Source organism: Diceros bicornis, chromosome 7 (genome assembly GCF_020826845.1).
Source record: "Diceros bicornis minor isolate mBicDic1 chromosome 7, mDicBic1.mat.cur, whole genome shotgun sequence".
NCBI classification, from domain to species: Eukaryota; Metazoa; Chordata; class Mammalia; order Perissodactyla; family Rhinocerotidae; genus Diceros; species Diceros bicornis.
In genome coordinates this window covers 27,427,601-27,442,478 of record NC_080746.1, presented here as the reverse complement: position 1 = coordinate 27,442,478, position 14,878 = coordinate 27,427,601, and the positions used below count along the sequence as shown (strand labels likewise).

General features: G+C 37.9%; 1 protein-coding gene across 4 annotated transcripts in view; it reads left to right on the top strand.

The window, feature by feature from the left end:
• Window positions 1–14,556, top strand: part of ATM (ATM serine/threonine kinase) — a 124,670-nt gene extending 110,114 nt beyond the window's left edge. For 3 of the 4 annotated variants that reach the window (XM_058545275.1, XM_058545273.1, XM_058545274.1), the window contains 6 exons: window positions 1,156–1,321; window positions 2,662–2,748; window positions 5,634–5,748; window positions 7,279–7,342; window positions 11,199–11,335; window positions 11,444–14,556. In XM_058545275.1, coding sequence (XP_058401258.1) covers window positions 1,156–1,321; window positions 2,662–2,748; window positions 5,634–5,748; window positions 7,279–7,342; window positions 11,199–11,335; window positions 11,444–11,627 — 753 coding nt within the window. In that variant the 3' untranslated portion in view covers window positions 11,628–14,556. Of the gene's footprint in view, window positions 1–1,155; window positions 1,322–1,907; window positions 1,957–2,661; window positions 2,749–5,633; window positions 5,749–7,278; window positions 7,343–11,198; window positions 11,336–11,443 lie in introns of those variants that run through there. The other variant, XM_058545276.1, reaches the window with a different exon arrangement.
• Window positions 14,557–14,878: the final 322 nt, after the last annotated feature.

Here is a 14,878-nt window from a genome sequence, read left to right as displayed (position 1 = left end):
ATTGGTTTTCCAAGCAGAAGGATCCTACAAGCAAAGAGGAGGAGGCATGAAAGGGCAGTTAAAGATAGCATAGGCTTAGTCTTTGAAGAGAAGTAGATAGAGGAGATTGGAGCAGTCGTTGTTAGTCAAAAATTGAGGGTTGCTTTATGAAATGCTAAGAAATTTGTGCTTTATTCTGTAGGCAATAGAGAACCCTTGAGAAGGATAGTAATATCAGATTTGCATTTTAGAAAAATAAGTTTGACAGCACTGTAGGTTATATTTTTGGGAAAGCCAACTAGAGGCATGAGATGAGGTCTGAACTAAGACTAATAACAGTGGGAATGGAGAATGGGGGTACATTTGAGAAATATTAAGGAGGCAGAAGTGACAAGATTTGGTTGCTGATTAGAAGTGGGGTTGAGGAGAAAGAGTAATGAGTGGCGCCCAGTTTTCTGGTTGGGGTGATAGGGTAGATGGTGAGGCTATTTACTTTGTCGAAAAATAAAGGAAGTGGCTGAGGTTTGCCAAAGATGAGAAGGTGGATCAGTTTAGATTTGGAAGTGAGTCAAGTGAAGATGTGGAGTGGGCAGCTGGAGAAGCACATGAAGCTGGAACTTAATAAAGATATCTGGGCCAAAGGTACAGATGTGGAAGTCATAGCACATAGATGAGAGTTGAGCCCATCGAAGTAGATAAGCTTTGCTTCAGGAAAGTATTTTATATAGTGAGATGTTAGAGGACTGATATGAGACATGTCAGCTGCTTTGCCATCCATCAGTGATTCTTCCATTTTCCTTCTTTTCCCTATCGCGCCCCTAGTGCTGTCATACCACCTAAGACCATCTGGAGCCACCTTTGTCATTTTTGCATTTACTTCCACATAGATTACAGAATCATTCAGATTAGCATTGAATTAAAACAAATAACAGTCACTTTTGGTGTGCCTCCTTCCCCTGAGATTAACATGAAAACCCTAGAGAGATTATAACTTGTTATTAATTGCTTCCTTGACCAGACCATTAGCTTCTCGTGGGTAGAGATAATATCTTGTTCATCTTTTTATTGCCTCTATACCTATCATACTATTTTCCATACAGAAACTCTTAGTAGACGTTATTTAAATAAGTTGAACACAATATTGAGAAAATAATTTTATATTTGATCTGTTTAAAGGAAGTGCAAAAGAAGTCTTTTGAAGAGAAATATGAAACCTTCATGGATGTTTGCCAAAATTTTCAACCAGTTTTCCGTTACTTCTGCATGGAAAAATTCTTGGACCCAGCTGTTTGGTTTGAGAAACGATTGGCTTATACTCGCAGTGTGGCTACTTCTTCTATTGGTAATCTTCTTACACATTTTAGTAGAATCAGCACTTCCTACATTCTGAGTTGCAGGGGGATGATGGTGGTGATGGTGCTTGTCAACCAGATCATCTTCATCATTAGATCATTGTGTTTCTTGTTCATCCGTTTCTTAGCTTCTAATTGTAGGTCTTCTTAGCTTTTGCAGGAGAGAATTCTCCTGTCCCAAGGACAGACTTTGTTTAATGGTGAATATGGCTTATTTTCTCTCCCTTCAATTTATTATTTTCTGAGATTTTCTTTAGAAAATAATAAAACCAGTGATAACTCCATTTTATTTATTTCCTTTAATTATTGTTCCTTGCACAGAACCTCTGTACCATAATATTATCACCCAATAATTGATTGTGTTTAATAGAATTTTGGTTTTGGAATAGAAATCATGATATATATTTAAATATTCAGTGTACAACATATATTTTGACTTTTTTTTTTAATTTCTAAGAGATTGGAATAGCTAGATACGGCAATTAACAAAATCCTAGAGTATGAGAACTAACAGGAATATCAGAGATCTTTTAATTTATTGGTTTTTAACTAAACACCATTCCTTCCATCACTTAGGTACCATACTCCAGGGAGGCAGGGCATGTATATTTTGAAAATATTCTAGGTAATTATGAAACCCTCTTCTTTTCTGTATTGAAATCAATAATCTGATTCAATAATCTAGATTCAATCTCAATCTGATTTAGTTTAAAACAAGCAAATAGGCCCAGTTAATGGCAGAGCTAGCCAGGCACCCAGGCATCTTGATTCCCTATCCACTGTTTTTTCTGTAGGTTAAAAGCGTTTTAAGGCATGTCATCATCTGTCTTAAAAATAGAAATGCAGTTTTTCCTGCATATACCGGATGAAATGAATTAATGATTAAGTTGTGTTAAATATAATTCATCAAGCAAAAGAAAATTTCACTGAAGAGTGAAGAATTTTCCCATAGGCTTCTCAATTTAAAAATATATTCAGTAAATATTTGAGTGCATATAATGCACTGCCTTGGCCCTGGTAAATTATGGGTCTCAACTTTAACCACACTAATTTTTGAAGTACTAACCTTTTTAAATGTGTGCTTATTAGTAAAGGGGAAACTTTTTTTAGCAAATCATCTAGGATTTGTAAAATGCAATATAAATGAAAGTAGCTGGCAAGATTTGACTTAAACTCAAAATGGCCAGTTATGTACATAGTTTCCTTCAAGTAGGCTAAAAAGCCTAAGCTATGTAAAAATTATATAGAATCAGTGGTATTAGTTGAAATTATGGCTAAAGGTGTTATAGAAATAGATGATATCAGTGATTTCAGGGTTTTTTTCCCTCAGTTGGTTACATACTTGGACTTGGTGATAGACATGTGCAGAACATCTTGATAAACGAGCAGTCAGCAGAACTTGTACATATAGATTTAGGTAAGTAATAAAAGATATGTATCTTCCTTCTATTTAATAAATATTTGGTTATCAACAAATGTTGTTTGCCTACCAGGATATTATAAGTATGAGGGAGATAGAGACATCAAAGCAATAAATATTGTTTTAAAAAAAGCATAAACACAGTGATGCTGGAGGGAATAGCTAACTCTGCCTGGGATAATGAATGAGACTTACTAGAAGAGGTGACATTTAAGCCAAGTCTTAAAGAAAGAAAGGAAGGATAATCTAGACAGAAGATAGAGCAGATATGAAAGGAGGAATGATGAAGATGTAGCATATTGTAGGAATGGTGAGACAGTAAATGTGGCTGGAGTGAAGTTTGCACGTAGTTGAGTAGCTTGAGAGATAGATTGGTACTAGACTATAAAAAGCCAGGCTAAGAAGTTTCAACTTTAATCTATTAAATAATGGGAAGTAAATGAAGATATATTTAAGTAGGACATGATCATATTTGATTATTGGAAAGATGATTTGGGGAGCAGTATTCACAGCAGGAAGACAAGTTAGGGGATATTATAATAGTTTAGACAAGAGAGGATGAAGATTTGGACTATAGTTGTGGAGACCAGGAGATTGGATTCAGGGCAGGGGACATTTTTTTGTAACCTGTACCAGTGATATTCGATATGGAAACAGTGGGAGAGGGGACTCCAGGATAACTGAAATTTCTAGCTACTAAGGAACTCAGCCGGTTGTGTAAAGAATAAAAAAGCAATGAGTTTAGTTTTGCACATTGTTTTGAGGTATTAATGGGATTTCCAGGTGGAGTAGGCAGTTTAATATATAGGAAAGCAAAGAGGTTGAGCAAAATGACAGAGATATAGAACTTTCAGCAAATAAATTTCACTTGAAGTCATTGGATTGGAGGAGGTTCTGATCTTATACATAATCCTTGATAAAGAGGACTAAGGATGGAATCGTAAGGAATGCCAGCGCTGAAAAGGCTGAGTCAGAAAAAACATTGAGGAATAACTAACAAGTCATGGAACTAGGAGGCAGGGATACCTTGGAAGCCAAGGGAGAAAAAATTTTCATGAAGGAAGACGTGCCAAGTGGGGAACCTGGTCTTCTACTGCCACTTAGCAGTAACAAAGTGGCGACTCCCAAAGCCAGCAAAAATAGAAGTTTAGGGGCCGGCCTGGTGGCGTAGTGGTTAAGTGCGTGTGTTCCGCTTCCGCGGCCCAGGGTTCACAGGTTCGGATCCCGGGCACGCACCGAGGCACTGCTTGTCAAGCCATGCTGTGGCAGCGTCCCATATAAAGTGGAGGAAGTCACAAAAAAAAAAAAAAAGTTAAAAAAAAACAAAAAACAAATAGAAGTTTAAATAAGATCCAGAGTCTCATAACATAAAATCCAAAAGGTCCAGATTTCAAATGAAAATCATTTGTCAACCAGGAAAATTTGAACGAAATAGAACAATCAATAGATGTCAACACTGAGATGACAAAGATGTTAGAATTATCTGACAAAGATTTTAAAGCAGCCATCATAAAAATGCTTCAAGGAGCAATTACAGATATGCTTGAAACATATATGTTTGAATGAAACATATAGTAAGTAAAAATATAGTAAGATATAAAAGAGAACCATGTGAAAACTTTACAACAGAAAAATATAGTAATTAAAATTTAAAAACTGAGTCAGTAGGCTCAGTGGCAGAATGAGGGGACAGAAGAAAGAATCAGTGATACTTGAAGACAGAACGCTAAAAATTACCAAATCTGAACAACAGAGAAAATCTTCAGGAACTAGGGCTAGACAAAGAGTTATTAGACTTGACACCAAAAGCACAGTTCATAAGAACTCTCAAAACTCAACAGTGAAAAAAAAAACAATCCAGTTATTAAATGAGCAAAAGGCATGAACAGACATTTCACCAAAGAAAATATACAGATAACAGGCACACAAAAAGATGTTTACCTGTACCACAAATGTTTATAACAGCTTTATTCGTAATAGCCAAAAACTGGAAACAATCCAGATGTCCTTTAAATGGGCAAATGCTTAAACAAAGTGATACATCCATACCATGGAATACTACTCAACAATAAAAAGGAACAAAGTATTGATATACACACATTTGGACAATTGTCCAATTATGGAGACACAATTTGGACAGTTCTCCAGAGAATTATGTTGAGTGAAAAAAACTAATCCCAAAAGGTTACATATTGTTTGATTTGATTTATATAACATAGTTGAAATGACAAAATTATAAAAGTGGAGAACAAATAGTGATTGTGGAAGAATGGAGGGCGAGGCTAGGCCATGAGAGAGAAATGGGTGTGGCTATAAAAGGGCAGCATGAGGGATCCTTGTGATGGAAATACTCTGTATCTTGACTGTATCAATGTCAATATTCTGGTTGTGATACTGTTCTATAGTTTTGCAAGATGGTGCCATTGGGGGAAGAGAGATAAAAGGTATATGGAAGAGCTCTGTGTGTTACATCTCACAACTGTGTGTGAATCTATAATTATCTCAAAAAGTGTCATTTAATAAAAAATTTTTAAATATATATAACTATAATATATATATTTAAATAAATATAAACTGATATATATACATTCTGCATTTTAAATTCTACCCACAACTATTTCATTTTAAAAAATCACCCTTTAATCTAGATTTCTGTAATTACATCAAGAAATAGTTGTTTTTTTAATTTGAGGTGGATCTCCTAGACAATGGTGGAGGTGAGGAAGGCAGGCAGAGCAGAAACAGAATCAACTACTGTGTGTTCTAGTGCTGATAGAACCTGGGTGACACATTACTTGGTGCCTCTGCAACATTCACATGCCACTTGGGAGGAAAGTAATTAGCTGTGGAACCTCCTAACCTCGCTGTATTTTTTAATTTAGGAGTTGCTTTTGAACAGGGTAAAATCCTTCCTACTCCTGAAACAGTTCCTTTTAGACTCACCAGAGATATTGTGGATGGGATGGGCATTACTGGTGTTGAAGGTGTCTTCAGAAGGTAAGTGATATAAGGTGAGATAGAGCAGACGATTTTTGGTGTCAAAATTATTTAGGTTAGTGATTTCTATAGATCATAGAATTCATTGCTAGAATACATCCCAGTGCTTTACCAGTACTAAGGAAAAGACCTTCGGTAAAAACAGTAATAGTTTCCCCTACCTGCGGACCACATGGGACTTCACCCCATATAATATACATGCTGTCCCTCCTAACCTCCTCTGGAAGCAGCCCGCCTTTACCTGTAATGCCTCTGCCCTAGCTAACTCTTTGTTTACTGATCAGAACTCCTAATGGGCACTCATTGTTGGGCATATACCTGTAAACTATCCTAAAGGAGCTTATGATCTAGGACTGGTGCCTGCTAAAAGAACTTTGCCATTCCCTGTAGTTTTTCCAGCACAAGTCTATGTACTTAATTTTTAATGGGGCAGATTCTAGTCAAAGTAAACTAATAATTACCACAATAAACAACAACTGAAAGAAGTATTTCATGGTAGTAGTGTGTTATTCTTATAAATGCTAAGCTTTTATTCACATGTATATCTGTATTCATTTCAGAAACATCTATTGAAAACCCACTCTGCCAAGTACTGTGCTCTTTGAGATATTAATTTGGGAATTAACAAGAATAGTCTCGGGCCAGCCCAGTGGCTTAGCGGTTAAGTGCACGTGCTCCACTATTGGCGGCCCGGGTTCGGATCCCGGGCGCGCACCGACGCACTGCTTCTCCAGCCATGCTGAGGCCGCATCCCACATACAGCAACTAGAAGGATGTGCAACTATGACATGCAACTATCTACTGGGGGGCTTTGGGGAAGAAAAAAAAAGGAGGAGGATTGGCAATGGATGTTAGCTCAGAGCCAGTCTTCCTCAGCAAAAAGAGGAGGATCAGCATGGATGTTAGCTCGGGGCTGATCTCCCTCACCAAAAAAAAAAAAAGAATAGTCTCAGCATACTACACATGAATACACATACAGTAGTGCCCCCTTATCCACGGGGGATACATTCCAAGACCCCCAGTGGATGCCTGAAACTGCAGATGGTGCTGAACCCTGTATATACTATGTTTTTTCCTATAAATACATACCTTTGATAAAGTTTAATTTATAAATTAGGCACAGTACGAGATTAATGGCACTTTGGGGTTATTAGTAAATAAAATTAGGGTTTCTTGAACACAAGCAGTGTGATACTGGGACAGTCGTTCTGATAACCAACATGGCTACTAAGTGACTAACAGGCGGGTAAGGTATACAATGTGGATACACTCGACAAAGGGATGATTCACGTCCCAGGCAGGATGGAGCAGGACAGTGCGAGATTTCATCAGGCTACTCAGAATGGAGTACAATGTAAAACTTACAAATTGTTTATTTCTGGAATTTTCCATTTAATATTTTTGGACCGCAGTTGACTGTGGGTAACTGAAACTATGGAAAGCAAAACCACAGCTAAGGGGGGACAGTTGTAGATAAAGATGTTAAAACACTGATGTGTAACAAAGTCCATATTTATAACATGTTTGTAGATGCTGTGAGAAAACCATGGAAGTTATGAGAAACTCGCAGGAAACCCTGTTAACCATTGTAGAGGTAAAATATATAAGGAAATGTTTATTTCTTTACCTGATAGACTGTGTATCTTGTTAGCAAGTCACTGATTTGAGGATCAGTGCTGCATTTTAATATGGTGGGGTGATGCTGGGCAGCAGAAGGGAGGAGCTCACACACATCAGTAAATGGTGGTGTAGAAATGCCTCCAGTCCCCTCAGGTTTCTTGGAATGGTACAGCATTACTAAGTAATCTCTAGTCCTTAATACATAAATCAGCGCTTTGACATCTTAGATATCTCATATGGTATTAATTATTTTCAGAATGGTTTCAGTTGGAGTTTTAAGAGAAATCAGTAAATTATATCTTTTCCCCTGCCCAGGTTCAGAACGTTTTTTAGTCAGACAGATGGACATCAAAGTGTCAGCACTGTCAGTGGAGGAACGTGGCAAGGAGTGAGGGCCAAACTGGCTTGCTGCTGGTGCTCCCGCGGTGCCTCTGCTGTCTTAACCTCAGGACAACCCAGGAGTGGGGGTTTGGGCCTGCAGAGCATACACAGTCAGGATCACTGCCTCATACTGATCAGGGCAGAAAGGGAAGGAAGTCAAGCAAATTTCCGGTGCTTATGACGTTCTCTGACATCAGAAGAGAGTTGTGTACCTAAGGCAGTCATTTACCACCCTGGGAAAGCGTTATGTGGAGCAAGAGATCAGGGTGTGTCCCCCACAGGGAAATGTGGGAAGTCAAGTACAGACATGCCCTCCCTTACGTTCTCCAGCTTTTTTGTTCTTGAACATGTTGATGCTGGGCCTGGCTGCACTTCAGTACCACCTGTACTGGTTTTAAAAGTGCTGACCAAATTCCACCCAGACTTCTGTGGATGGGCAGGAACACTTGTATTTTTTAAAAGCTCTCCTGCTGTGCAGCCAGGGTTGAGAATCACTGTCTTTATTCAGTGGCATTAACCATTAGGCCTATGATCAACAGGGGTGAGGCTATATCCCCTCAGGGTGGAGGGTGAAATTAATCGTCAAGGTGCTCCTGTGTCCGCCTTTATATGAACCAAAGGCCTCTTTATAGATCTCCTTTGGGCTGTTGGTGGCAATACAGATTTTTGCCACAAAGAATGTGCTGAAATTGGTCCCAATAGTATGTTGATAAAATTAAATCCAAGGCTGTGCTGTTCCCAAGGCTGAAAATGCATTCCTGTTTCTTTTTCCCATTTCAAATGCTGTTCATCCATGTTGTCATTTATTACAGTTTGCCATTACTTCTGCAGTAAGAGTAAATGATAACATGGATGCCTCAGTAATGTAGAAACTAAAGTCTAAAATCAAATTATCTTGCCTTTTTGCATTTAAAACAAAAAAGTCCAAACTTTTCAAATCAATTTAAGATCCAAAGAAGTTTACCATATTCCCCAGTATTTTACTCGGCTCAGTCTCAGTCAGAAGGATTTTTTGTGCTTGGGTAGATGTGGGGGTTCCTTCAGTAGTTGTAACCCGAGTTAACACTTGCTGGAAGAGGGTAGTTCCTTCATGGCCTGGAAAGTTTTATGAGTTGAATGCCAAATTGCTCATGAGCCTCATTCTTTAAAGAGTGGTAGGAGAAAAAGTGAGCGAAGTAACAGTGGCCAGATCACCTAGGGGTTCCTACACCACTGGAAGGACTTTAGACTTGACTGAGATGGAAGCTATTGGAGGGTTTTGAGCCTGAGAAATGATTTGCATCTCCACCTACAATAACTGTGTCACTTATAAGTTCACCTTCTAATGCTGTGTGTATTTTACACTGATCTACATAATCCTCCCTTTTAAATCTGTAGCAATTTCCAGAAATCATTTGGTGTGGTTGTCCCAAACTTCAAGAGTAGTTTCCCACTTATCTTACTGTGGACTTTGTGTCTTAGCTTTAGGAGGGTGCTTCTCAATAGCGTCCTGGATCCCAGTCCTCTGGAATGTCATTCCAGTCTCCTATCTTCTATGCATTATTTTTCCTCTGTTGGATTTCATTGAGCCACAGTTACTGTTTCTGATCTAATAGTTAAAAACATCTCACTTTCTGAGGCCCTCTCTTTGAGCACTTTGACTTGGGTCATTTTCCTTTCCCTCTCAGTATATTTGTCTCTCCTGGCCTTCACGATCTCCTTTTCTTCTTCACAATAGACCATCCTGTCCTCTACGATTGTATCCATTCTACTAATGAAATCTCCGTTTACTTCAATGGTTCTTAGCAAAGGGCAGTTTTGTCCCCTGGGGGACAGTTGGCAATGTCTGGAGACATTTTTGGTTGTCATAATTGGGGGAGGGGCATAGTGAGGGTACTATTGACATCTAGTGGGTAGAGGCCAGGGGTGCCACTAAACATCGTGTGCACAGGACAGCCCCCATGACAACGCAGTATCCAGCCCAAAAATGTTAAGAGTGCCAAGATTGAGAAACTCTGCTCTAGCTTAATCAGTCTGTATTCCTTTATTGTTTTCATTCAACCAATTCTGTCCTGATAGTAAAACCAAAGTATATTTTTTGAATTATTCCAATTCCTCGATTCCAAAGTTTGCAAATGTGATTCTTTACACAAGCCCTTGGGTTTGAAATAATTTAATTGTGTTGTGTTTCTACTTCAACCCAAGAAGACCATATAAGTCTCTTTATAATAGAGGCCTCCATTCCTTTCATTCCTTTTCATTAGTTGATTAATAAAATACACCTCCCTGTGTGGGTGAAACTGCTTTGGATCTCTGAAATCTAAAACCACGTCAGTGCCCAACTTGAAGTCACACAGGAACCCTTGAACTTAGGAAAAACTACATATATTCAAAGTCAGTCCCTCCACAGTTTTTAACGGCCCTGGAAAATGCTCAAAATAGCACAAACAGATGACCAGATTTTTTTACTGCTGATCTAGTACATGTCCTGGAATTAAACATGTAATGCTAAAGGAATTGTATCGTCCCAGCTGGCAGATCTACTGAGAAACACAATTAAGGCAACAGCAAAGAAGTGTTCCAACTTTGTAATGCTGGAATATCCTGCAGAATCACCGTCCCACAATTGAGTCTTCACTTAGTATTAAGACCTTTAATGTTAAGCATTTGCTAAGGCCTATTTAAAAAAAATCTGTGCTTATAAACACCAGAGGCAGTTAGCCCTTGTTCTGAATTGCTAAGGTCAAAAATCCCTCATGACCTCACTTACTAAATTTAAGACCTAAAGCCACCTGCTTTGGCCATGCCAGTTATTTTGTATTCGAATTCTCCATGTATTCTTAAGATGCCAACCACGGCACTAGACCTTGGGTGTTAAAGAGCTTTCAATAAATTATACCCTTTTTTTCTCTAGCCAGATTTGGATCTAATTGAGAGGAAAAGAAAGAAAGAGCCTTACAAATTAAGACAGAGATCAGATTGTCAGGTGTATTACTGATAAAACTGTTGGAGAACGTGGCCTGGAGTGAGGGCCAGATAGGCTTGCTAGTGCTGTCCAACTCCCACAACCTAATCTCTCCCTTGGTACAGCCTACCTGAGGGAGAATTGGGGCCTGCAAAGCAAATGCCCTTACCAAGGACCATACTGGTCAAGAGGAGAGAGAGAAGGAAAGAAAGTGACTAGTGCTTATCTCCTTTTTAGATTAGTTTCACCCAGTCAGGAAACATGGGTCAGGGGATGTCCCCACCATGGAGAAAGAATGAATTCAGAATGTGATAAGAAGCCCAGAGCATTATGCTAGTAGAGTTTTCTCCATGAAAAACATGAAGCATGTGGGAGGTTTGTGCCTCCCCACAGTGAACTACCATGTGACTGGCCGCTGTTATTTTTACAATACTGGTTCTGCTGTTTCTAAATACCTCATCAGAGTGCACGTGGTTCTTTGAATACATATGTTCTCTCTATCTAGGTCCTCCTGTATGATCCTCTCTTTGACTGGACCATGAATCCTTTGAAAGCTTTGTATTTACAGCAGAGGCCAGAAGATGAAACTGAGCTCCACTCCACTCCAAATGCAGATGACCAAGAATGCAAACGAAATCTCAGGTGAGCAGTATTTTAGGAAGGACTTACTGTCAGTTGTTCAGATTTTCTTATTCCTCAGTCCGTTTAAACTGTTCCACCTCATTAAAACCTTTGTGTTTTTGTCTTTAGTGATATTGACCAGAGTTTCAACAAAGTAGCTGAACGTGTCTTGATGAGACTGCAAGAGAAACTGAAAGGAGTGGAGGAAGGAACTGTACTCAGTGTGGGTGGACAGGTGAATCTGCTCATACAACAGGCCATGGACCCCAAAAATCTCAGCCGACTTTTCCCAGGATGGAAAGCTTGGGTGTGATACTCAGCATGTGAATTACCCTTTAGTTCAACCTTTAGAAATTATATTTTGGCCTTTTATTTTTAACCTACTCACATACTTTGAATAGGTACTAATATTTAACTAAGTGAACTACTTACTGTGTTTTTAAAAAATGTTTAATACTTGCTTCAGTCACCTAAAGATGCTCTGATAGTCTCAAGGAACATCTCTTCTCTCACACTTGAAAAATAATTGTCATTCATGCTCTACTTCTAGGCTAAATGTTTATTTTTTCTTTTCAAGTACATACTTGTATCATTTTCAGTAGAATCATTGATTTATGCTTTAGCTGCAAACGGAAGCAGCAGGAATGCAAGAACATCACTGACAATTTTTCCTTTAGTATGAACTAGAACAAATATACTAGCTATCTATGTACCATGGTAAAGCTACATTAAAAATAAGAAGCAATGTTGAAAACAAATTAGTATTTAAGAAATATGTTCATCTTTTTCAGTAGCAAGATCACCCACTGTTACTGAATAATGAAGTTGTTATGTTATAGAGAACAAATTTGCAAGACACAGTTAGAATAGTTACTGTTTTTTAAAAGTGTATATTGGACCTTCTCATTCTGTTCTCTTCATCTTTTAAGCCCTTCTGTATTTTCCATTGCTTTATCTTTCTGTGGTGCCTTCATATCTGTCTTCTAGTTTTCTCTTGTCAGCTGTATATAATCTCCTTTTTAAACTATTCATTGGGTTTCTTCTTTCAAAAATTGTTTTTCATTTCTAGCTATGTATCATTCTCCAGATCTGCCTATTTGTTTCAGGATGTCTAGTTTTTGTGTTTTTTTTTAACTTTTCCTTTTATGTCACTAATCATTTTAAACATCCCCATTCTACGGTAGGATAACATTTCTAATAGCTCTGTTAAATCAAGTTCCTGTTGTTTGTATCTGTTGATTCTTGTATTTGGTAGACCGTTTATCCATGTACTCTGTGGGAATCTTGAGTGACCTGGGTTAAGAATAATTCCTTCTAGAAAAGTTTTGTGTCTGCCTATGTCATATTCCCAGGGCTATTACTGAGAGAGAACCACTCTTATTTTAATTTCTTGGCTTCATGGTTTCCAGGCCTCAAGAGTAGTATAAATTACTCAGAGAAGACTCCCAGGCCAAGACAGACCCTCTTCCTCATCGTCTCCCATTCTGCTAGTAGGCAGAATGTTTTACTGACTCCCTTTTCACTGAGGGTGTGATCCTCCATGTGTCCCAGCTTATGGTGGGCATGAGAGGAGGTGCATTTAATTGCTACCCACGCCCTTTTGCAAGTAAGTCCAAGGTTTCATCAGATGATAAAGTATTTCTCTGTTTTGTTGGAAGGGAAGGGTTTAGGTATCGAGTTTGATATGTAGCTAGAAGTGGAACACTTTTCTGTCCCCATACTGTCATCTTATCAGGTAAACAAGTAAAATTACTGACTCGCATATTGATGAATATAATCCCTCTTCCATCCTTAGTAAAATGTTCACTGTAGCTGCAGAAATTAAGAAATGGGTGGTTGAACTTTCCTCTTATTTCTACCTTACATGCTTGTGTAAATAGTTTTTTCTTGTGAAAGGGTTGGCATTTCTTTCTGTTGCCAGTAGCAAGCACACACTCATATCTGATCCCCCCTCTGTCCCCTCAGTCCAGAAACAATCTTCAGAACTTTTTGTACTATGAATTTCTTGCTTTGGTTTCTGTAGAAATATTCTTAAAATGATTTTGCATTTCTAATTACAAATGTATCTTGGTGTATCTTTTTCTTAGTATTTAGCTATTTAGTATATATTAGTAGTTTTATTATTGAAGTGAATCAAGAGGATATAATAAACCTTGAATGTCTTTAAGAAAGCCTTGAAATCTTCATGGATGAATAAGAAATTATCAGCTAGATGATAGTATAAGTAAGTGAATTTGTAGCTAATTCTTGCTAGTTGATGTATCCAAAGAGCTCTGAATAACATCATTAATCCACCCTTCAGCCTTAAATGGTATGCCATAAAGGCACCTGTCCTATGCAAATATTCTTATTAATGGCTTTGAAAAATTTACCAAATTTGCAGGTAAACCTAGGAGAATAGTTAATTCACAGGTGAAAGAATTAAGATTCTAAAAGATTTTTTGACAAGCTGGAATATTGTCTGGAAAGGAATAGAAATTTACCAAGAACAAATAAGGAGTGTTTAGGTTTTTAAAATATTAATCAAAGAATATTTGTTATATGCTGAGTACCTGACATACATTATATGTAGGATGTCTTGCAAGATTAGTGATATCCCAGTTAACAGCTGGAGAAAGTGGAGTTGGGAGAAATAATGTAACTTGTCCAAAGCCAGAATAGAGTAAATTGAAGGTAAAGGTTTAATATGGACAATCTCTAACTTGAAAAGCTTTCAAGTGGAAAGAATCGAGGCTTCACCAGTCAGTTGCTCACAAAGTCAGTGGAATCCAAGTAGAAAAGTTGCTAGAAAAGCTGATAAATTATAGACCATTTGAACAGTTGTGTCCAGATTAAGGGAGATAATGGCCCTCCCACCATTCTTTGTGCTGATCATACCACCCCAAAGTAGCTCCCTAATCAGTGGGTACAAAAATCCATCATCATTATAGTATATACTTAAAATAAATGCACTTAGACATGCTAAAAATTTAGATGTAGTCTAAAGCAAATCAAAGAAGAAAAACTTTGGTCTTTTTAAAGATTAAAGTAGGCTAGTCGTTTTTGAAAAAGTAGAAAGCTAGTATATTAGCTTGAAATATAGAGATATGTATCATTTCATGTATTTTAACTGAACCTTAATGAAATTATATATTTTATGTAGATTTGAGTACTATTGAATGTATTTCTTTACTACAATGTTACCGAATTCTGTTACACTGTTACCTGCTTTTGAATAAATAATTATAAAAGAAAATGTATGGTAAGACTCATTCATTTTATTGAAATATGTGAGTGTTCTGTGTGCAGGCCTGGTCTTAGTTCCTAGGGAGACAACAGTGAGCAAGGCAGGCATAGTTGGCCATTATAGAGCTCACAGTCTGGGACAGACAGGCGACTTAGAATGCAGTCTGAACTGGGAAGCCAGCCACACAGAACCAGCCTGGTATGCTGCATCTCAGTCTAAATAGTCTGGTAGGTATGCAGGGATGGTTTAACATTCGCAAATCAATCAACGTAATACACCACATTAATAAAATGAAGAATAAAAATCACATGATCATCTCAATAGATGCAGAGAAAGCA